Here is a 24,103-nt window from a genome sequence, read left to right as displayed (position 1 = left end):
AAAAAATCCCAGGAGATCAGAAGTTCCTGAAGCAGTTAGTCCAGCCCATTCGACACCAAGAACTATGATTAAAGCCTCCATTTCATTTGGATGTTTGATTTAAACAGTAACTGAGGCTTGTATTTGCATGTTTTTAGCACTGTGCTGCCACGTCATTGACTGATTACGTAACTGTACTGTATGATTAAGCAGGTGTGCACATGTAACTATAAAAGTGGATGAAAGATAATCTCACGCAACATCTTTTAGAATGTGTCCGAATGCGTTCAAAGATTTGCCTCAGGCCTTACCCAAATCTTTACAATGAACATCTCCTACACTATCTGGTTAAGAAGCTTGGGGATGACAGAATCTGAAATTGTTCTCCCCTAATTTATGTTAAGAATTTGTAGTTATTTATTTTTATTTAACATTCAATCTTTTTTCCAGCATTTATTACGCTGTCATGTTACTGCTTTTGATGAACTACTGCTACTGAACACATATCACCTGAGATTTTAACTATTTATTCTACCTTGCTATATGATTGTGTATATCAATATCAGTTATTCACTGCAAGTAAATGAATATTTATACAGCCAAGTGTAACTGTCTACAGTTTATGGTTTATGACAAATGTACCTCATACACCTGAAAAATTTAGATGTCATCCTTAATCATTTTCATATATCTTGGCTTATCTGCAATGTTATTATCCTAAAGTGTTGTATAAAATGTTCATTCAATGGTGAATGTTCTTTTGATATGATTAAATAATTGACATCCTTGGTCCAGATCTAAAACGTCCCCAGTGTTGTGATAGGAATGCACATAGAGTTAATATTTAAGGTTACATTTAGGTTTTTAATAAAGCGGACAGTTTCTAAGGTTCTTCACTTCACAGGTGGACAGAGTCTATTCATATTCAGCTATTTGTTCACTTCAATTTGTACAGAATAACAAGAGAGTCTATGTTTACACAGTTAAAGCCAATATATTTACTTAAGTGATTGCAGAATACAAATTTTACAACAATCCCTAGCATAATATCTTAGTCATTCAATAAAAAGTTCACTAGAATATTTATTGTATAATGAAGATAAAACAACACATTCAAGGGAAATAGAATGCAGATTAGCTTAAAATTTTCTCTTGATTCTTCTTTTTTTTTTTTTTAATCTAAAACATTTCATTTCGTTCATGGCAACAAAGTCCAGCTTGTGCCGCCAAACGGTTTGAGTATCCAAACCGCAAACAGCTTCTTGAATTGAACTAGTAACTACAAACAATTACCAAATACAGAGTTTTTAGAAAAAGCCATAAAGCAAAGCAGTGTACTCTTGCACAGCAAAGTGAAGTTCTCTACAAATTGTTTTCCTCCTGAATCCCTTCATTTCACATTCAGTTCATTTTTTGATGTCGTAAGCAACACTCACACCAAAACTAAGAACTTCCTCTCTTTAGATTTTCTATATATTTCTTGTATGTGTCTGCTGGGGAATTGATAGACAATCTTGCACTTTATCCAGCTTTTTTTTTTTACATTGGGAATGAAGTAATGTTGTTGACAAATATCATGCACAATTTAGATCTCTTTGGAATAAAGCTCTAACTGTGCACATGAGAAAAACTCCCTGATTCCTAATCTAGCTTGTGTTTGTATGTGTGTCAGTGCCCTGCATATCATTACTCCACAGTGCAGTTTACAGCACTGCTATGGCATTATTGCATTATTGCTTATCTACCCTGAAAGGCATTAATTGTGGTAACACATTAGAGATAGACATCATCAAAATGGATTTCTGATGGACTTTTTGAAACTTTGCTTTTCAGCTTAACTCGTTCTCCCACTAAGGCAGGAAAAGGTATCGACGCTAGGGTCTGCATTAGGGTTCCTCAGCATGAAATGGCCTTCTGCGGTACTTAAAAACTAGCCAATAAAATAGTGTACCTTGTTAATAAACAAGCACTTAAGGGTTAAAGGTTAACAGTCAGAAAATGTCTTTAATGGCCAGATGATAATAAGCAATTAAACTTTTAAATCCTAACATTGTCAATGTTGTGCGAATGAGCCTTCTTGATGGCATGGTTTGCTGGGCTGTGTGTCCAGAAACTGCATAGATTAACATCAGCTTATTGCCAGCTGCTATGGTGCCGGTTAGGGCAGAGAGGTATCTAAAAAGGGGATGAGAGCACACTAAGTGAAGGAAATAGATAGCAAATTTAAAGAGAGTAAGTTTTTTTTTTTTTTTGCCAAACCTGACTGTACAAACATGTGCAATCCAGCAGATAGATTGGTTTTGCATTGTCTAGCATTTAAACTGTCTTTTTGCTGCTGAATCCCCTGATGCTTCTTCCACCTGAAAGGGGCAGTGAGGTGCGAGGCAGGCGAAAGAAGCATGGACGAAAGAGCCTCAGTGTGGAGAGATAGATGTGAAAACAGAGTTGCGCGCACGCATACACACAACAGAGCATCTGGCGCTTCCAGAGTGGCCTCCCTCAGTCTGGAGAGGATCGATATTCTAGCGAGCCAATTCACCAAACAAATATCAGAAATGTGTTCTGTACATAGTATGTATGTATAAGGTTACAGTATTTACAGTATGTAGATAATAATGGGGGCACTAAGGGACTGTGATGAAGTGTTCCATCGAAAGGAACTGAATTTTTAATCAAATCTAATTAACAGAAGGTGGTATTTGTTTAAATTGTGATGCAAGTCAGTTGAAAAAAATATTTCCAATGAGAGAAGATGTGTTACTAATTGGCATGTAAAAGGCTTTTGCCTTGAGGCTTGAAATGAATCCTTGGATGTGAAAGTAGGCAGTTTGTTCAGCAGCCTTGGCCAACCCCTCCCACAATGTATACAGTAAAGAAAGAAAAAAGCTTTCCTTAATGTTACAGTAATCATTTTACAAAATGAAAAAAAAAAAAGACAGTGGAGTTTCAAACTTACAGCACTGTTACAATTTCTCACGGACAGACATTTACCATTATTAATGGGAAAGCGACCCATAAAACATCCTTCTTTCAAATAAAAACACTTTGATTATTTATAGCAATAATAAGTCAGATTCAAAGAAAGTACAGTATAGTTAACAAAATAGTAAATATTAACCAGTGAATACTTATTAAGGCCTTGTAAACCTGGCAGTAATCCACAAAAATATATTTTTTTCTTCAATCCAGTGAAAGTACAATACATACGTACTTACACTGACGATGATATATATTAAAGTTGCTATATACATAACAAAAGGAAAGGTTTGGCTCAAATCTTTAGTTTACAAACAGAACACCAAGTGTTCATGGCTTTATATCTGTTTAAAGATCTGGTTTCTTTTTTTTTATAGTTTGTAACAAAATACATTACAACAGAACTAAGCGGAAATGAATAGTGAAAGAGAAATGAGAATTTTCAAACCAAAACTTTAACTAACAAACATACTTTAGCTTTTTTTTATTTTTATCCATTAAGCTGCATTTCAATGTAGGACTCTTGTCTCCAGTTCAACTGGGTTACTGTTTAACTTATTTTTCATTCTAAAAAAAAATGTGTTTTCAAAAATAATAAAATAGCATAAACATAAGTGAATCATCTTCCTATGCTCAACTGTATAAGTGTGATCTCATTTTAGTCATGAAACTCCCTTTGTAAACCGAAAACTTTTTTCTTTTTTTTTTAACGTGGTCAATCCTGAATAAGTTAACATGCTTGTAATTGTGTATAAAGTTAAATTATTAAAGAGGCCAGCTGGTGAGAGGCTGCAAATGGCCTAAACTTGCTCTGGTTGTGTGCAACCCTGCAAATTCAACAGCAGAAATAGCTACTACAAGTGCCAGACCAGACCAGACCAGACCATGCTTTCCTGAAACATCCCCAAAAATCTGCCTTTTTTCCTTTAAATGTTAGATTTTCACTAAATCTGAACTGCTTAAAGTACCTGATAACAACTGTTCTAAGTAACCTAACCAGACTGAAGAACTGATTTCTCTCTCACCACTCAGTTGCACCATTAATTCTGATATGTCAGGACAGCTGAAATTTCTTTCTATGTGTCCGCCTCCTTCCAAAACAAGTCAAATTCAAATAAACGCACAACAGTTTAAAACCCAACTTTAATTTCAATATGTTGGGAATTCTTGATTTTGTTTTCCACATCTACAGCCTTCCCAAACAAAAATTAAATAATAATAACAATAATAATAATAATAATAATAATGTAATAATAATAATAATAATATCAATTATGACCCTCCCTTCCTCTGGCCTGCCACTCTTTCTCCCCTCTGTGGCCTGTCGTGCCATCCCTGGTCATTTTATGTTACCCAGGAGTCCATACGCATGCGTTTGACAGAAGGGCTGTGGCGATCGTCAGCTCCAGGTGCGAGAGCTCGGCTTAGCCCAATGGGTGGTGAGTGAAAATCAGCACGCGGGTCCTCTCGATCGCTGCCATCATATGAGGAGCATGAGGAGCTCAGGCTGTCCACCGGTGAGCGGCCCATGTCAGGACGGCTGGATGAGGGAGGCTGCTGATGTGGGAATCCGGAAGGAGTGATGCGCTCACGTGGAGGTGAAATGGGCTCTGACTTGATGGTGAGGTTGTGGCTGACATTAATGGACTGGTTGGAGCCCTGAGGTAAATGACCACCACCCCTGAGAAAGGACAGGATGGAAATATTAACTACCTAGTTGTGTAAGAAACACCCATATGAGAAAACTTAGGATGGACAGACACACACTCCGACACAGACAGAGCTGTTTACACTTTAAGGACAGAGCACACCATACATTTCATGTAGAAATCTTGTTGCCAACATATGCATGTGACCTTATGGCAGCTTGTAGGCTTGTGCGTGTGCGTATGTGTATACGCATGTGTCTGTGTTACTCACACCAGTGAGCTGATAGCTGCTTGGCCCAGTTGGTGCTGTTGCCATGCCGACATGGAGCCCAGCGAGAGCCCTGGAGAACCGAAGCCTTGCAGAGAGGAAAGCTCAGCGCTGCTAAGGGAATATTCTAGAAAAACACAACATGGGTCATGAGTGAGCACAACACACACCTCCGCACCTCAGGAGGACACACACACACCACACTCCTCTGCATCTCAGAAGAGCACACCTCACACACCCACACACCTCAGAGAACGTTCTGGGTGCAGCAGATGAGTGTGCATGCATTGCTGTCATTTTGTAACATTATTTTGTCATGACTGCTTGTGAGGCATTGTTTGCTATGTTAATTATGTACAGTATATCATATACGGGCTGGGTGATGCTACAGTATGCCCTTTCACAGTAATAAAGGATGAGTTTGAATGTCAGTGTGTAAAATGTGTCTATGTGATTAATGAGTGTGTGTGTGTGTGTGTGTGTGTGTGTGTGTAAGCTCACCGGTGTTGTAGGCAGTTGGCATGCCAGAGTAGACCAGACCTTGTGGTGGTAGACTCGGAGTGGTGACTGACACCACGGGTGTGGCAAGAGGCTGGGTTGACTGGGAGCTGCTTATTCTCTGAGTGTTCTGCACACACCACACCAAAGGCAGATACACTTTTAATATCATCATACTTTAACACCTGGTGATATAAAGAACCATGGTTTTTAAATGGAGATTTTTAAACTGCTTTTTCCTGACTGCCACTGATGAGATTTATGCCTTTTGGCCTGGATTACATGGACATGGATTAGACTTCCACGATATATCTACGGCGAGGAGACTTTTAGCATCCCATCAGCAGTGTATAATTTTATAACAACTTTATTACTGTATTTCTAAGGACTTACAAAAAAAGTGCCAACACCTCAGGCTATCGTGTATGTTTTTTTGCCTACCACTGAGGGGCGCTGGAGCTTCAACAAAATAAATCAAAACGCACTGTATTGTGAACCAACAGGGTTCACCAGCCAGCCTGCGATCAGAGGCACGGGACATTCTCGACATTAGAAGTGGGATCAAACAGCTGGGATTAATACAGAGCATATCTTACATTACAAAACCGTGCTAATATATTAGTTCAGAAATTGTTTCTACGGCTTTAACATTTCTTGTAATTTTCTCTTCACCTTTTTTTTGGTATTTGGCCAAGCCAATCATTTTTAATCGTGTACTTAATGTGGATACAACTCCTCTGCAGGCTCAGACCAGAGGAACACTATCAATCTGTTTTCCAACTACCTCTTTTTTCAGGCAGAAAATTAAATAGAAAGTAATTATGGCAATGATTTCCTCCAAGCCTTTACCTTGAATTCCCTCCAAGTGCTTTATCCAGTGTCAAAACAAACCACTTGCTCGGTGTGTTTAAGGTAATGCAGTGACTTGTTGTGAATACATCTCAGTTTAGTGACAAGCATGCAGTGCGAGCATTCCCTCGGAAATTGTGTTTGTGCAGTTTACACACACACACACACACACACACACACACACACACACACAAACATACACACACACACACGAACACACACACACGCAGACAAGCATGCACACACTTGCACACATACACGCGCATAAATACATATACTCAACTCAAACTCATATTTCTATCATTTCTGGACATTTTCATTGACTTGTCTGTAATCATAGCTAAACAATGCACACCCACCCCTAACTATACATTTCTTGAATACCTTTCTAAGCTAATCTCCGCAATATAGCTAATGACCTGCCAAATGTGCCCATAAGGTCAACACTGGCACAGACTGTATTTCTTGCATTGTGGTGCCAATCGATCCCCATAAAGAGATATCCCCCACATGCAAACACACCAAACACTCAGGAAGAGTAGAGCAGGAATAAGACATGGTCAAAGAATTTTCCTTTAACTTTAAAGTTCAGCTGCTGCATATTTTCATATTAATGCAAGCCTTCAAACTGAACAAAGGTTAGTGTGTTTCTCACAAAGTCATTATTTTACAATATATTCATACAAAAGTTTTGATGAGAAATTATTCTGTTTGAAAAACGACTCACTGAATATGAATGTACAAGACCTATAGGCATCTTGAAAGGAGTTACACACTTGGCTCTGCTATTATCTTTCTATCATTTTGCATAAACCTCTTTTTTTTCTTTTTTTTGGGGGGGTGGGGGCAAAAACACAGTTAGCTTTAGTTGGCCTCTCCCTTCAACAAGATGACATCATTCTGGCCTGTGCTCTATCTCTGTATGACATCACCCTAAATGAAGTAACCAGACTCTAGAAAAGGAAGAAAACTCTCTGGAGTGAAAAAAAAAATGGAAAAACTGTAGGGCTACATGCAAATACTGAAATTAGTGATTTATATGTCTCAGGGGGTTTATTTTCCTATGAGAGACCTTCCACAACACACAAGGAAAGGAAGATAGAATCAGAGACAGAGAGAGAGAGAGAGAGAGAGAGAGAGAGAGAGAGAGAGAGAGAGAGAGGCATAAAAACTTGACCAAATAAGAAAGAAAGAGACCTTGCAACATAAATGCACACACACACACACACACACACACACACTAGAGGAACTGAGACAGTCTGCGGTAGTTGGTACTTTCAAGCTTCATCTGACCAGACTGACGAAAGCATGCAGTGTGAGTGAGGGACACAAAGCTCAAACCAGACTGCCTTTGCACAGCACTCTGCATAAAACCCCGGAATTCAGCTTAGCCAGGTTTTACTCGGCCTAAGGTTCAAGCAAGTGCACTCGTATATTAGTCAAGTCTTTTTTTTTTTTTAAAGCAATAATGTGCTGCTTTGCTAGTTTAAAATGTGAGGGCTAAAAGTCTTCATCCAGGCAAACTGTGCAACTCACCAACTCCATCTCCTCTTCCTCTGACTGTTCCCAACAGAAAAAGAATAGAGGACTGTATCAGTGTAGGATCTAGCATAACACCCTTTACACCACATGCAAGGCACTGCCAGCTTTTTCCCCCCAGTGTAGAATAAATGTAGAAATAAATTTCCTGAATTGACTAAGAATCAAAACATTACTAAAAGCTCCCTGTAAAGAGGTCCACCAGTCAAATGAATTGCGCAAATGACTTTATTTAATTCACCTTTCTACATCCCTACTTTGCCAGATTTTACTGGTGGGGATGCCAGGGGGTGGGGGATGGGGGGGTTTGGGTGACACCACAGGGGAGTAACAAAACGCACTGGGCTGAGAATGTTACTGTAGTAATGCTGCAGGAAAGCAACGGCTGATAAAATTAGCAGCTAAACAGCTTTAGTTTAACATGTGCGAATGCTGCTATTGCAACTACTCTATCAAAAGTTTACTAATTATGTAGAGTTAAAGGTGTAAAAATATGTATGTCAGTACAAAGTAGAAAGATTTAGGTAGCGCTTCATTAGACCCAACACCAAATGTTTATTTGTATTTATTTGTGTGTTACTTCGATACTTTTAGTCTTATCTAATAGCCTGAATCCACACAAGAAGCCCCACCCGGACCGTGGAAATAAGTACTGGTAATTAGAATGTGATCTTAATTAACAGTCAAATTTCTGTCTTTATTTGCTATTGGGTCAGACGCGAAGTTGTAGCTGTTCTTCTGTTTGTGCGGAGGCCACCACTGTCTTAACACTCAATCAATAACATTGAGGAGACAAGACAAGGGCGACAAGATATTATCTGGCTCACACTCTGGGCTTCTGATTAAGCCTTCATCCCCACTCTGTCACACTAGGGATGTGATTAATTTAATGCCATTATATCCTAATGACAGGCTGTCTGCAGGGCACACCGCCTGCCCCTGCATTAGCCTGTCTGTCTGAAGCGCACAGAGGGGGAGTCCTCAATCCTTACACACACACACACACACACACACACACACACACACACACGTCCACACGTAACCACTTAATCCACCAGGCTGGTAATATCACCAGCCTGGAATGCAGATTCTATTTTCATTCGTATACAAACCCCACTACTTCCAGATGCTGGAAAGCAAAAACACATATTCGCGTTTTACACAGAGCAGCCGATGCACGAGAATGACCCAAGGTAGCCTTGGAAATATTTCCCAAACAACCCTCTAAGAACTCCATGCTAAGTGGCACGCAAAGCTGAAACAAGCCCATCGTGGGCCAATTCTGGAAAGCTTTTTTTCTCTTCATTTTCTTTTTACCTTTGCGGTGATTTATGAAGGCGACAGGCTAGCATTGCCTCAGGTGTTGAATGTGGTCTGAACTGTCAGGGCCTTAATTATAATCATTAAAGAGGCCATCTAATTTCTATATAAATAATTGAAAGAGAGTGTGATGGCACCTGGGCCTCAGAGATATTCCATTCGACTGCTTCTTTTGCATCTATACCCCACTTTTCTCGCTGTACACACAAATGCGGTGTGAAAGGACAATAGGAACGATGTCAGTATAAAAAGTGCAACAAATTTGCATAGGCAACAATAGAAAAACAAAAGTAAAATTAGAAAACACTTCTGTATGTACCAAGTCACATTTATACCAAAAATTAAGGGAAATAACATTTGTCATTCAGACTCACCAGTGGCGGCATCATCCCCTTACTGGACGGCGGTATGACCACTCTCAGGTCTGGCTTCCTGTTCCCCATAACCATGTTTCCCCCTGGAGGAGGCGGTGATTTCGTAGGCGTAACTTTTCCCAGTCCATTCCCACTGCTGGTACCCAGAAGTCCCGGCGAGCCCCTGGGGTTGACGAAGCCGTTTCCTGTGGAGACACACCAAGATGTAGCGCATCATGGGACGTTGTTCCAATCATCCGATTCCCATCAGCCGCAAGCCGAGTCGACAACACGCCATTACGCAGCTGCAGTCATGGCATAGTGTGGCATGCAACGTTAAGCGTTCCCAACCCTCTGGGAAAGTTATAATAGACTCTTTAATTATCCCGCACATTTACGAAAATAAAACGAGCGTTTTAGAACTGATGAGCCCTCAGTTCTCTCAGTGAGTGAACGTATCAAAGCCGCCTTTGTGCGTCCATGGGTGAGGGAAGCAATTCGGTTTAACAAATGTAGTGTGACGTGAGCTTTTTAAGATGCGAATGGCTAAAGTCGTTAGAGTTGAGCACAACCACTTACTGCTACAGGAAAAAACTATTAAAGCTCCATTGGGAAAGAAAGTAAAAAGCTTCACTAGTGCAGGTAGAAATCAAGTTGTACTGTACTGTACCATTCCTAAACAGCACCCTTTCCCTTATATATTTACAATAATTTGGACCTGTCCAATATATTCTGAACATGAGATACATATTCCTGATGGAATTAGCTTGGTAATGAATAGACATTCAAAAGGATTTTAGGTTATATTTAGAATTCTTTATAGCACAAGCAAAAATATATATTTACTGTATACTTCAGATGCAACATTTAACATGTGATTTACACCTGATCTTGGATGGCAAAAAAAAAAAAGAAATGAGTGCAATCTATTGTGACTGATCTTTACACTTGACGTCATGTCCATCCATATATTCATTGCCGGATTTTCCAGCTCCCTATGTGAATATCAGCTCATTACAAAGTTGTCTTTCTACCATCTGCTGGCCCACATTGTTGGAGTTTCCTTCACACGGCCGCTTGACTTATTCTCCAACAATCACAGGTCACTTGGCCATATAAACGTGCAACCCCACAAAACAAACACAGGAATTACTACTGGCCACTGAAAATAACACCATTGCAACACAAACGTCCACTGCAAGTGCAGACAGAGCATCGCTGGTTTCCTGTTGTGTGTGATCATCTAGTCATTGGGCCTCACTGGATTCAACTGAGCAACCAAACAAAGCAGCTTCTGAAAGCAAGCACGTAAGAATTCCTTATAGAAAAGAATCATTTCATTTCCACTTGCTTGGCATTCAGCATGCTCAGCAAAGCATGACACTATTTCCAAAGTTTTTTTATTTCCAGAGTTCATCCTCTACCTTGTGATTTACTGTGAAAGACAGCTGTGGGACAGAGGGAGAAGGTGTCATGCGGAGAAAAAGACAAGAAGATGCCTGACCAGAGTTCAGCATTTACCATGCTTTTGAAAACAACTTTATCTACTGACACTCACTTATGTGATTCACTGTACTGTGTAAACGCAGGAATAACATTTGTTTCGGGTATTTTCTGCTAAAGTTGCTCTTTACCTCACAAGACAAGCTATATAATGTGTTCTGCTAAACCTGGCAAACAGTTTAAGGCCTGTTTTAAGTGTCCCATGAAAATCTATTCCATATATATATATATACTACATACAGGGTGTCCCAAAAACCTCTAAACTTTTTAACAAAATTTATTTACAAAACGTTCTCGTTGGAAAGGCACACTCAGTCGACTCTTCCACTCATGATGAACTCATGTTAACACATCTACGCATGTAACTGCGATTCAAATGTGTTCCTTTAAATGATCTGTGTGCTGTATCGTTTCCTGGCACACCATCTCCTACAGTACTTTAGCGGCGCACTGCAGTGAATATGATTACCATATAAAGTCTTGACCTTAAATAATTCAGAAATATTCTAATGCATAACTGAAAATTAGATTTTTTTATGATAATTCAGAACAACTAAATAAAAATTTTAAGCAAACTTGTAGTAAAACTTCCACTTTAACTATAAAGTTCTATAACTATTAAAGTGTTCTGTGATCATTAATTTTCATTTCATACAAACTTAAATGCTGCTTTGCGGCAATGAAAATTGCTACAGTAAAAGCGCTATACAAATAAAATTGAATTGAATTGAATTGAATTTTCACACATGGATTAATAGCTATGCATCAAGGAAAATAAGCAATATTCACCCTAATATGGTTCCTTTATTTAAGATACAACACATCCTTAAAGCATGCATGAAAATATACAAAAGGAATTGATAAGTAATGTGGAGAATCCTCTTTCATTCACGAGTCTTCTTACATTTGCATTAGAGTCTGTGGATATACTTTTACTGAGGTGTTCCATGCATGCACATAAACACTAAACTATGACGGTTTAATTTGATCACTTTAGCAAAAATGGCAAACAATAAAAATGATTTCTAAACCCTTGGCATATAAAACAAACCACACTGCAGGACATGCTGGACCCACAAAACGTTTAGTAAACAATATAAAATATAAACAGGAAATCTAAAGTGCATGTGTTAGAGGGAGTATGCATGTGACTCGTAGGAGGGGTCTGAGCAAAACTCATGCAGAGAGGAAGGAACATGTGTTGATATTACTGTAAAAGGCACAACAACATCAAGCAGCAGCATCTCTGATAAAGATCAGACGGAGGGCTAATCTATGATATCATTGCCTTGAAGCAATCCAAAAGTTCTGCTGTGAAACTTGGAGGTGTTGCCTTGCACAGAGTAACCGAAACTCAACAAAGGAGCAACAAACTCATGTAGTTGTGTGGTGTTAAACCCACATTTGGCACAGCGTTAAAAAGAAAGAGGCAAACATCCTCATTTGAAACTGTTTTGTATAAGAGGCTGAGCAAGAAAAGAAAATCTTTTAGGCAACTCGACTGCTGTGTTCACTACTCAGTAATAGATGGAATATGGACAAATATTTGCACCACTTAAATTATTGTGTGTATTATTAATATTGATGTATGCTTTATTTAAAACTCTTGGTTTAATACATACTCAAGTGCAAACTGTTTCTCTAATAAATATTTTGAAACATTAATATCAAAAATCTATTCAATAAAATTATGATTTTTTTCCCACTATGTTGTAATGTGACTAAACTAAGTATATGTGAGTGAAACTATAAATATTGTACATTTCTGTCATTGCTAATGACGCTCTATAATCGTTACCTTCATGTCCTTTATCAGTGGAACTGAATAAAGAATCTATATAAAAGCACACACAGCTTCTAAATAGTACCTAATGATCATAATATTCTCATCACTAATTGTGGGGACAAATGCTGTTGGTCTGTTACAAAGTGAGATTTGATTCATGTTGGATCTCGTCCCATCAAGTAAACCCGGTACAAAATTGCCCATAAATGAACACAGAAGATGGAGGGGATGCATTATTAGGCTGCACGTAGCCAAACAATGCCTCTTACAGCTCTGAATAATGCAATGTCCTTTGGGAACCCACTTATGTAATAGCCTGGCTTTACAAACACTTTGTTTTCTTTTGAAAGCGAAAAAGAAAAACTGCCATTTCTCCAGAAAGCACCACAAGGCGCTAGATGAGGCCTGACTGCTACTGAGCTATCATTACCTTAAGCAACTGTAGCATGTTGGATGGGGGGAAGCCAGTGAGAAAAGTCTAATGGATTGCCAGAATCAAAGCTTTGCATCCCTAATAGATTAAGTGGAAAACAGACCAAATTCTAATTATAGTTTTAATTAATGAGGCTGAAAAGTACCTCCTTAGTGGGTGCAGACGTATTGTTTTGGCTCAGGAAACTGCAAAGGAGAACAATGCAAGCCTGTAAAAAACCTCCAACAACAGTGGCCAAGAAAATTCGATTTATATTTTACTTGGAGAGTCTTTTAGTACCAGAATAAATATAATTTATAGTGCATCTTTTGAGTTTAAAAGGTTTAGGCTTGGAAACTGGATACAGTGGCTTCGGTGGTTACAAACCTCATAACAAGATATAACATGCACAGAACAGTTTCTTAGTTTAAAAGTTCTAAGTCAAACCAACAGGCCTTATAATTGCTCTTCAACAACCTGGAAATCCTCTGTATTAGTCAGGGAAACTGCTATGCTTCTATGGGCATATTGCATTCTGGCCGAGCAAATACATATAAAGATGTTTTACTGGTAAACCGAAGAGTTAAAAAAGAATCATGCTATGTTTAAAGCTGATTATGAAACTGACTCATGGATCACATTGTCTTACTAACTGGTGCTCATCAGAACACTCAGTGTATTGTTGGAACAATTAATTGCATGACTGTCTCTATGCGCACAATCACACATGAGAAAACTTGTCCATGTTAGAATGTACATATACACACTATATATACTCACAGCTCATTGTGGTATTTAAGATAAATTATATAAAAAAAAAAACTGTAAATATGATAATCTGTTGTGACAAAATTATTCCTCATTATCAGCCTGAATCTTAGTAGTCTTATGATCAGATATATGCAATAACCTGTTCAAGTTAAACCACTTTTAATATAGTTATTAATATAATAATATATACTTTTTTTTAATATCTTCTTCTTCTTCTATAGCTCTATACAAAACGAAATGTTAAGAAACAGATGTTTAGAAGGGCATAGTTTATCAAAATATTTTGCCATGTTAAGATTCAAGCACAAGAGGTCATCTTGTCATGTGTATATTTGCGCAGCCAAAGCTAACGCTAAGGCTCGCCCATCAGAGCACAGCTCCTCTGCACTTCACATGTCAAACAGGTTTACTCTCCTTAGTGAAGCACCCGCTGAGAAGCCTGAAAGAGCGCTGGTTAAATAACACTCCATTCTGAGACATGTGAATTAGCAAGGCCTTTAGGTGCACAAGCAGCACTAGATAGAGCCAGGGCACCGCACATAGCAGGTAATCTTACGATCTTGGGCAGGCATAGGTTTCTATGATAGCTGTACAGTACATGCTAGAGCTAACGGTATACGCCGTTAGGGATTAGTGAGACTTGCGTGTTCAAATTGACAAGGAAATGTCCAATGTGCAAAGTTATATGCTCCGCCCTCATCCTAATGAGTTAGTTTACACCAGGTTATGGTTGCTGAACCGCTGGATGTCCAGGTGGTGCTCCAGAAACAATGTGAACAATGTAAAAATGATTGAAGTACCTTTGAGGACAAAGTTGACCTCAAAACTCAGGAACACTCTCAGAACAGGCCTAGTAAATTGGTAACTATCCAGAGCCAAACTTAAACAAAACAGCTAAACTGAATGTCTGCCAGCTGCATAGAGTCATCACACAGATTCCAGCATATTGAGATTGTGTCTTTTTTAGTAATCTAATCAACATCTAATCTGTATCTATAGCCAGCCCCTCTGACTTGAAGTTAGGAATGTTAAATAATAGATCTATCACATCCAATATCTATTATATCTAATAATAATAATAATAATAATAATAATAATACATTGCTTATTTTTTAATAAAACTAGCACTGATTAAAGGTTTGATATACTGTGTTTAACAAAAAAGTGTTTAAAAATTAAATGATACAGCACAGTTGCATGTCTAACTGGTAGAGGAGTAGGCACTGCATGTTTCTATAAAGATAATCTGGACGTCACACAAAAATATGAACACAAACTTGCATTTGAAGTTCTCTATACCATTTATGTCACATACATAGGCACAAATAATAAGTCTGCCCAGTCTATTCAACTAACTGTTATTTACAGACACCCAGGGCCAAACCCTGAATTTCTCTCCAAATTTGCATATTTTCTTTTAAACCTGTTAGTTTCTTCAAACAATGCATTAATTGTTGGAGACTTCAACATTAATTTGGAGGACCCGGCAAATCCTCTGACCGCAGTGTTTATTTCTATTTTACACTTGGGGATAATCAGTCTTAAGGAGGGCCTATTCATAAAGCTAGTCACAATCTTGATTTAATACTAACATTCGGATTAAATGTAGAAAATAATCACATTTCCACAGTCTGACATTATTTCAGCTCATTTATATCGTGTCCTAATAATAATACATATACCCTGCCACGCCACCATATTAAACACATTCACATCAACAACTGCACAGTGCTTTAACAGTATTCTCTCAGCATTATCAGCTATGATTGGATCACCGTCTGACTCCACAGAACTCGATCAGATGACTGAATGCTTAGAGCAAATGTTACATTATACTCTAGATAGTGTAGCTCCTCTTAAAAGAAAAATTCTTAGAGAGATAAAACTAGCACGCTGGTGTAACAACCACACACACTTTTAAACGGATCATGCAAAAACTAGAACACAAATGGCAACAAACTAAATTGGTAAGTATTTTAAGCAGCAGTAAAGAATAAAAAAGTAATAATTAATAAAAAAAGCTCTAAGTGTTGCTAGAGTAACGTATTTCTTAACTTTTATAGAAAAACTAATCATAGATTTTTATTTAATACCAAAAAATCACTAGAAATAAGACCACCACAGAAAAATGCACAAGGATAGAATATCGTTGAGAGAACTTTTTTTTTTCTTACAAAATTAAACATATCAGGCAAAATATAAATTAGACCTTACATTTAAAACCAGACAATTTAATAAATAATGATGTGGTTAACAATATAGCTATATCATATCAGCATTTAAAATGTGTTACTCCCCTTCAAAATGCTGAACTAATTTCACTCATCTCTTCACCAAAATCTAGTTGTGTACAATATCCCATACCTCCATTTTTCTCTTCGTAATGTCTACATACCTAACTCTTTAAAACTAGCAGTTATTAAACCCCTGATTAAGAAACTTGACCTTGACTGTCAGCTACTACGGATCAATTTCAAATCTTCGTTTATCCCCAAGATCCTACTTTTCCACCTCAGAACACATAGTTATAGACGAGATATACAGGGTAATTCACTCGAAAGAAGCCCTGAATACTTTGTACTAACTCTCACGAGGACGAAGCAACCTCAACAAAACAGCGTACAATGTGCTCTTCAGTATATCGAAGATGTTTCGAACACGCCGGGATACCCCCTGAGTCAGAACAACAGGGGCCAGACAGCCATCATCCCAGAATATTCAGGGCCTCTTTCAGGTAAATCACCCTGTATTTAAGGTCGTACTATCTGGTATTTCCCCCTAAATGAGAGAATGTGTCCCCTTATAAATCTGCTTCTTCTCAATGTTTCCTTTCAAAAGGAACCCATGAGAAAGATGTTTCTCCTTGCCACTGTCACTCATAAGGGATAAACCTTTTTAATTCATATTCAGAATTTTTATTCCTGTGAAGTTGCTTTACGACAATGCCAACTGTTAAGAGCACTATATGAAATCTGCCCAGAGAAAAAAAGGAATTACTGTAGTACACTATACCATTTTTGCTATGATTTACTGTAGTAATTTTAATAATAATATTAAAAAACTGTAGTATTAACTATATTAATTTTTCTAAGGGTGTATTTATTTTTATATTAGGATAATTTCTCTTAACCTAGATTTTCAGTATTTGAATTTCATATATTATGAGCTCCTACCTGGATTAGAAGTGAATGCCTGATTGAACCATTAATTTAAATGTTTAAATATCTAAAATTTGCACAACAATATTTTAATTACAACACCTGCATGTCTTTTTTTCAAGCATCATTAACTCAGGTTTAGGTTTAACTGAATCTGAGTTTCTCCCATTAAACTATTATTGAACACATTACGCTCTGTAGTGTAAGTAAACATTCATTTAAAACCAACACGTGGTTTAACAACCTCTACTTCAACATGTATGATACACACTGCACAGTCATCGGGACTTAAAGGGAAAAAAATCCAGGGAGAACTGTCTGTAACCAGGCATAGTGGAATTGTATATATTGGCAGTGCGATGCCGACAACACAAAGATCAGTCTAAATAAGCAGCTGTCTTATTCCGAGAGACATCGAATCTGCGATTGCCGTGATTCTGCTTCGTCTCTCTACACACACGACATGCCACTGATCCCTTCCTGTATCTGTAGTTAAACCAGACTAATAGTTTGCCCAGACATGAAGAGTGTGCACAAAAATTCAAATGTGAATAACTATACATGCAGAATAATGACAGCATTTTAGGATTGCGCAATCTAAGTTATCAAATTCCTTCAGCATTCTCATAATTTGACAAGAGCATCTATCTGCCTTTTTAGGCACTACTGTATTCGTCTATGCTAAGTGGATTAAGTTGGTATCATAATGTAATCCTTCTAAGGAGAAAAATATTTTCTCTCAACCTATGTTTGGAACGGCTCACTCCAGCATGTGTGATGAGATTTTACTGCTTCACGTGAAAATTTGTGTGCCAATTAAAGACAGAAAGAAAGAAAATGTAGACGACTGGCATAAAGCCATCTGTTCTTTTCATCACATAAAATGTGAAATGCAAATGAAAGAGCAGCGTCTGGAACTCTTTGGTGCTCTGAAGCAGCAGGAGAACTAAGCAAAAAAAGTAAGCCATTTCGTTCCAGAGATGTGATGAGGTACTCTGTCCTCTGGCAAGTGTACACATGGTTAGGTAATGCCCCAAATTACTAAAAAAAAAAAAAAAAAAAAAAAAAAAAAACATGAAATTCATGAAAAAACAAAAATCAGGGAGAAAAACGTAGATGTGCTTTTAATGTAAAAAACCACAGAAACATGAAAAGTCTTATTTGTTCTGAGCGGCGTGACCATTACAGTTTGATGTACAGTATATGGCCATCCAATGGGCTTCAGGAGTTTTCTACAGCATTTTCTGGCAGTCTCTTAAGAAGTGTTATAACCAGTATTGCTGCTCTGAATGGTTTCTTCTCCCTCCAGGCCCTGTGGCTTGATAAAATCAGAGGTATGTGTGGAATGGCTGTTGGCTGTTGAATTTGTTCATCTTGCAGGCTAGTTTAGGGTTCAGTGGCCAGTAGGGATGAGGGGGAATAAAATCTATTCTGTTGTACATTGTGATTCTTTTGTGTGGCAATTTATGTATTACCACACTGACTGAAAAATCACTTTATTATTATTATTATTATCATTATTATTATTATTAGGTGGTAATACTGTATGTTGCCATTCCTCTACAATCCTACAGAAAGCATGCACTAACCTATTCACATTTTGTAAGGCAGCATAGGAGCTAATTATTTGCTAAGTTTGTTTAGAATGGAAAAAATAAATAAATAAAAAAGAAATTTTATATAGTATATTATTTATATTAGTATTCGTATATAAATATATAGAATTGTGATATTTATAAATTCGTGATACTAACAGAATGAAAATGCAAATCGAATTTACACCTAGTTATTGTGATCACTTCCTATCGTGTTCTCCCTGGTTAGTCTCATCCCTAGTGAGCCGAAATGTCAAGAACACAAGTTCCTTACTGCACCCTGTATTGCGCTTACTGTGCTTACTGCTAAGCCTGGCAATAAAGATTAAGAGAGACCCAAGCTCTTGCTAAGAGATAGTGCACAGGTGCCTGCTCCCATCTCAGATGAGTAATCCTTGTTAGTGCAACGGCTGATTAATTAAGACTAATACACTAATCTTACACTACTGTACCACTGGAAATGGGTCAGTGAGAAAATATCTGTTGAGCAGAAGTGAGCAATGTCACATCATGATACTTTAAGGAATCACAAAATGTATCAATTTGCTAACTGCTAGTAAGATATGTCAACACACCAATAAAACAAATAATGCCATTAAATATTTTGAATAACTCTTATTTTAACATATTCCTATAGATATTAAAAATCAGCTTTATAGCACCAAGATAATTGGTTTGACCCTGAGCTTGGGTTACTATATGCAATGTGTTTCTCTCAAGGTTCTCTTCTGGGTTTCCACCAGATTCATGAGGAAAAAAAAATCTTACAGGTGAATAGGTTATACTAAATTACCCCTGTGTATGAATGAGTATGTAAATGTGTGTATTAATGCGGTCCTGTGTCCCATCTAGGATTTCTCCTAACTTAACCCAGTGTTTCTAGCTTTGGCTCTGAAAAACACTGACGGATAAATGAGTTACTAATTGAAGTTGAATGATTGAATGAACTAATGCAACGTACAGTAAATTCAAATCATATTGATATAATAATCATCATATTACCCAGCCCAAGTGCAAAGTGGCAAAGTCAAAAGCTCTGACACTGAACAATCGGCATGGCAACTGCTTCTCTAAATACACACCCAAACGAATCTGTGCATGGCTGAGCACGATAATCACTACACTGCATGTAGATGCATTATCACATGCGTGTCTAACCCTAACACTCTCATACTCAGCATGGAGTAACAGGTTATATCGTCTATACTCACAAACCCAAGCAGACGGTCGAAAGCCACCTGTCTCTGCCAGTCATGTACTCCAAGTGCTTATGACAGCCAGTCTGATCATTGTGTACAGAGGACCTAGAGCGATGTCATGGCCCAAATGCTCGGGGTTAGGTTATCTTGCAAGCCTGTAGCAGCCATATAGGGACTGCTGCCGTACCGGGGAAAACAGATGCACATGTCAATAGGGGAAAGAAAACTCCAAAAGGGAGGGAGCAACAGAAGGGGGGCTTAAAAATAAAACAGCGAGTTTATTTGCCTGTCTGTTGGAATTAACTGTTCAACACTCCAGGTGTAAAGACAAACAGAATGCTGAGCTGCTCAGAAAGCTGCTTTTACCAAGTATTTTTCTACATTAAACCAATTCAAGATTTATTTATGCCTTACACAAATAAACCTTTACATAAAAAGAAAAATGGTTCTTAATAAGAACATAGTGGCATTATCTAACATAAGCAAGTTGTGATCTCTAATAAGAGGGAAAAAAATATGCACAACAACACTGTCACAGAGACAGGCAATGCAACTATTTGTAACTGTCAGAAAGGAACAGTTGGACACATGACCTTGAGTGCGTCCTTCAACAGTATGTGTGTGTACACACAAGCAGCAGGGCAGAGAGACACTAGCAGCTGCCACCACTTCAGAGTGGTGAACAGAGTATTCCACTGTTTATCTTCAGTCTGTTAAAAACACCACTGGAGAAGTGGACACACCTGAGTGGTAGGACTTCACCTTTTGACACTCAGCAGCTTGCCATTATCTTTTAGACATCATTAAATACTATTGCACACAAAGTGGCCAACAAAATGCTAATCTGTACCAGAATGCTGGGTAGCAGTACGTAAATACAATGCTGGTCAGTAGCCTTCATTTACCACATTGTTGTGAAGTACTGTTTCCCTTTTACGCTTTTTTTGGCAATAGAAAGACATGAACGCAGTCTGAGCAAAATGCTTCAGAAACAAATCCTAGCTGACCTCCTTCTATTGTCCTCATAAAGGACAAAGTCACTTAACCATCAATCACAAGCTCGTAACAAAAGCGAGCGCACATGACCTAAATATCCAAATAGCACCAGAAGGAAGAGAAATGCTAGCTCTACCATATCCATTTCTTATCGCACAGATAAACCAAAAAAATGATCAAATCTGTATAAAGAACGCATGCAGGGATGTCCACACGCTATTTTGCTAATAATTGCTAGAATTAGCTGAAAAGTATAAATGATACTTTTATTAATATAGTCCCGAGGGGTATTGGTGAAGAGTGACTACCTGGGCACTCATCATTTTGTAATCTGCAGACTTATATTTTATATTATATATTACATTTTAAATAAATGTTTATAGAGCACATCACTTCCTGTTGAGTCTTGAGTTACAGGAGTGGATTTCAATCATATGCGTTTTAATTGATATCACTAATAGTAAGTACTAGCTGTTATGCACTTTTCCCAACGTTAGCATTATTGGCCATATTATGTTTTTAATTGTTATAAGAAAAAGAATACAAGTTATAGCAGACAATCAATTTTTGATTGTTTCTTCAAACAATGCAATTTTCTTTGTTGTATTGGTTGTATTTAAAGCTCATATAGCAAAAAAAAAAAACAGTTTGCCATCTGCAAAGAGCTACAGGTATGGGCAAAAATTTAGGCCATAGTTTGCTGATTTTGTGTTTCTTTGAAAACGTTTCCCATAAACATGGCCTGTTTAATACTGAATAATAGTGAAACTCCCGAGTTCACATCATCTAACTCGCTTCGGTGGGAGAAAAATGAAACATACCACATCAAAATATGTACTACAATATAAACAGCACTGTGCAAAAATCTGCAAATTCTATTTTTGAATACAAATTTTGTTACAGAAGTTTGTATTCCGTTTCCCACAAAAAAAATAATGTTACAGAAAAAACACTTTTTAGACAAAATCCTAATGACATGCAAAAAAAGAAACTCTTCAGTCAAAGTCATCAGAAGAACTATAGCAGGTTCTTTAAGATACACTTAGCAGACAGTTTCTTTATAAAAAATTCTTACTTGTTCTTACAGCTGTATTTAACGCTGCTTTTTTTGCAAAGCAGAAGTCTGTCACAGCAAACTCCGACATTTCATTTATTACGGCTTCCTGTCTTTTCCAGTACATTTATAATATAGTAATGTTTATTTTTATTTTTTTATTTGAAGCAATGCACATCATATCTTTGCTTTTCCCTTAATGTTTGTATACAGTGCTGTAGATTTCCTAACATTTACAGTACAAATCAAGCCTAAAAAATTTCAATTTTATTTTTCAAACTGAAAAAAGAAATTTATAAACAGGCAGTTATTTTAAAGATTATGAAATTTATCAGAGGGCAAAACCCACAATATGAATATTAATATTATGATTTCATTTATAACAACAATGATATGACTGCATATCATCAAATGCCGGAACCCTCCTTCAATGGATGAACAGACTTAATTTATTTTTTTTATCATATTCCAAAAAGTTTTTTATTTTAATTTGTTGTTCAACAGACCACCAAATGTGCAGTATACTGTAATAAAAAAAATAATTCCACAGACGCTTAATATTACTTATAAACATCAGAAATGAAACTTCAACTTTGAGACACAGCAGCAGGCGTAGGTTGACAGGAAGTGAGTACTATATGTATATGTATGTGGAGAACGTAAGAGCGCTTGGCCAAAGCTGTGGTCAATGAGGGGGGCTTTGTGGCAACACCTCAGTGGTGTTCTGCAACACTGCAGCACAGGCCAACTTCCGCTGCCTGCACCTTCAATCGTGCTTTCTTTCTGTCCCTACACACTAACGCGTTTATAAAAGCAGTGCGGGATTTCCAGTACAAAGAAGCTGTAAGGCAAAGTACTGAAAAGCGTTCCCCTTTATATTTAACACATGAAATCTGTTTGGATTGAAATACACACAAACTATATATATATATATATATATATATATATATATATATATATATATATATATATATATAATTTCTTGAATTATGATGTATAATTATTACTCTGCATAAGTGAGAATCACATATTAAAATTCATGATTATAATACAGAAATAAGAATTGTTTAGTTTTTTCTTCCTCCTGATTAAGTTTGATCCAACATGCATGTTTTCAAGGGCACCATCTCCAGGAAACTAGCTTGACTGACACAAGTTACTGAGATGTTAAAAATGCCCTATTAAGGAACAGATCAAATTGTTCAGTGACAGACAAAAATAGTTTCTCCAACTAGCCCTGCCCTCCCCCATAAATGTTCATCCCTCAAAGCAAAAAGACATGAGAAAACCAAGAGGGAATATGGCGCCAGTGATGTAAACATAAAATAACATCTTTTCTGCAGTTAGACCCCTAAGGTGCGAGTTAACGCTCTACTGACCTGCGCTGCCCGTGCTGGGCGGCCTGTGGGGGGCACCAGCAGGCACCACGTTTCTTTGAAGAGAGGTCTGGGGAGGGGACAGCATGGTGGCTTCGCTTAGTGTGGCTGTAGCAGCAGCTGGCAGACCCTGGCTACTCAGAATGCCCCCGGGGTTGTAGCTCATGGAGTTGGGGTTTGTCACAGGCACGGCCACATGCATGGAGAAATTCTGCTGCGGCAAAGCTGTGGGCTGCAGGGAGGAGAACCAGTGCACGCAAAGTAACACACACACACACACACACACACACACACACACACACAAACACACACACATCCACTTGATCAAAAAACTTATCAAGTACAAGCACACAGCAGATTAATATAAAATCGTAATTCCATCATAAAAGCCGAGGTGGATTTTATTAATGTTCATACTTATCCAGTTACTTTTATTCATAGCCAGGTAATTCCAGGGTTAAAATTCACATTAGCTTTTTGTGTGAACACATACATATCTCCAGACCTCTATCAGAAGTGAAAGACGACTCCTGGCCTTTAGTGCTTTTAACAAACAATGGGGTGAACCAGAAGATGGATAGCACAGTGGAAAATAATGGTAATCTCCGGAGAAAAAATCTCAGGATCACCTTCAGCTATGTAGTGCAAGAAACACGGTTAACTGTCTGTTACAGGAGTGCTGTGCACATAGACCGGCTTTTCATCCAGTTAACACGCATAAGGACACAGAGATACTGTATACACAAATTAACATGCATATATCAGTATGACATCACCATTCCAGCATGGCAATAGTCAGCACTGCACTCTTCTAAAACAAAC

At 37.8% G+C, this 24,103-nt stretch overlaps 1 protein-coding gene across 9 annotated transcripts in view; it reads right to left on the bottom strand.

Annotated features, from left to right (window-relative positions):
* Positions 1–822: 822 nt before the first annotated feature.
* The window catches only part of mef2aa (myocyte enhancer factor 2aa), an 89,181-nt gene continuing 65,900 nt past the window's right edge, over positions 823–24,103 (bottom strand). For 6 of the 9 annotated variants that reach the window (XM_053501120.1, XM_053501123.1, XM_053501126.1 and 3 more), the window contains 6 exons: positions 23,285–23,513; positions 9,453–9,637; positions 7,756–7,779; positions 5,374–5,500; positions 4,876–4,999; positions 823–4,636 (listed from right to left, as the gene is read on the bottom strand). In XM_053501120.1, the coding sequence (XP_053357095.1) occupies positions 4,300–4,636; positions 4,876–4,999; positions 5,374–5,500; positions 7,756–7,779; positions 9,453–9,637; positions 23,285–23,513 (1,026 nt within the window). In that variant the 3' untranslated portion in view covers positions 823–4,299. The remainder of the gene's footprint in view (positions 4,637–4,875; positions 5,000–5,373; positions 5,501–7,755; positions 7,780–9,452; positions 9,638–23,284; positions 23,514–24,103) is intronic. The other 3 variants (XM_053501128.1, XM_053501124.1, XM_053501127.1) reach the window with 1 other exon arrangement.

Source organism: Clarias gariepinus, chromosome 7, assembly GCF_024256425.1.
Source record: "Clarias gariepinus isolate MV-2021 ecotype Netherlands chromosome 7, CGAR_prim_01v2, whole genome shotgun sequence".
Taxonomy (NCBI): domain Eukaryota; kingdom Metazoa; phylum Chordata; class Actinopteri; order Siluriformes; family Clariidae; genus Clarias; species Clarias gariepinus.
Note: the sequence above shows the minus strand (reverse complement) of the source record. Positions and strands in the feature narration are given on the sequence as shown.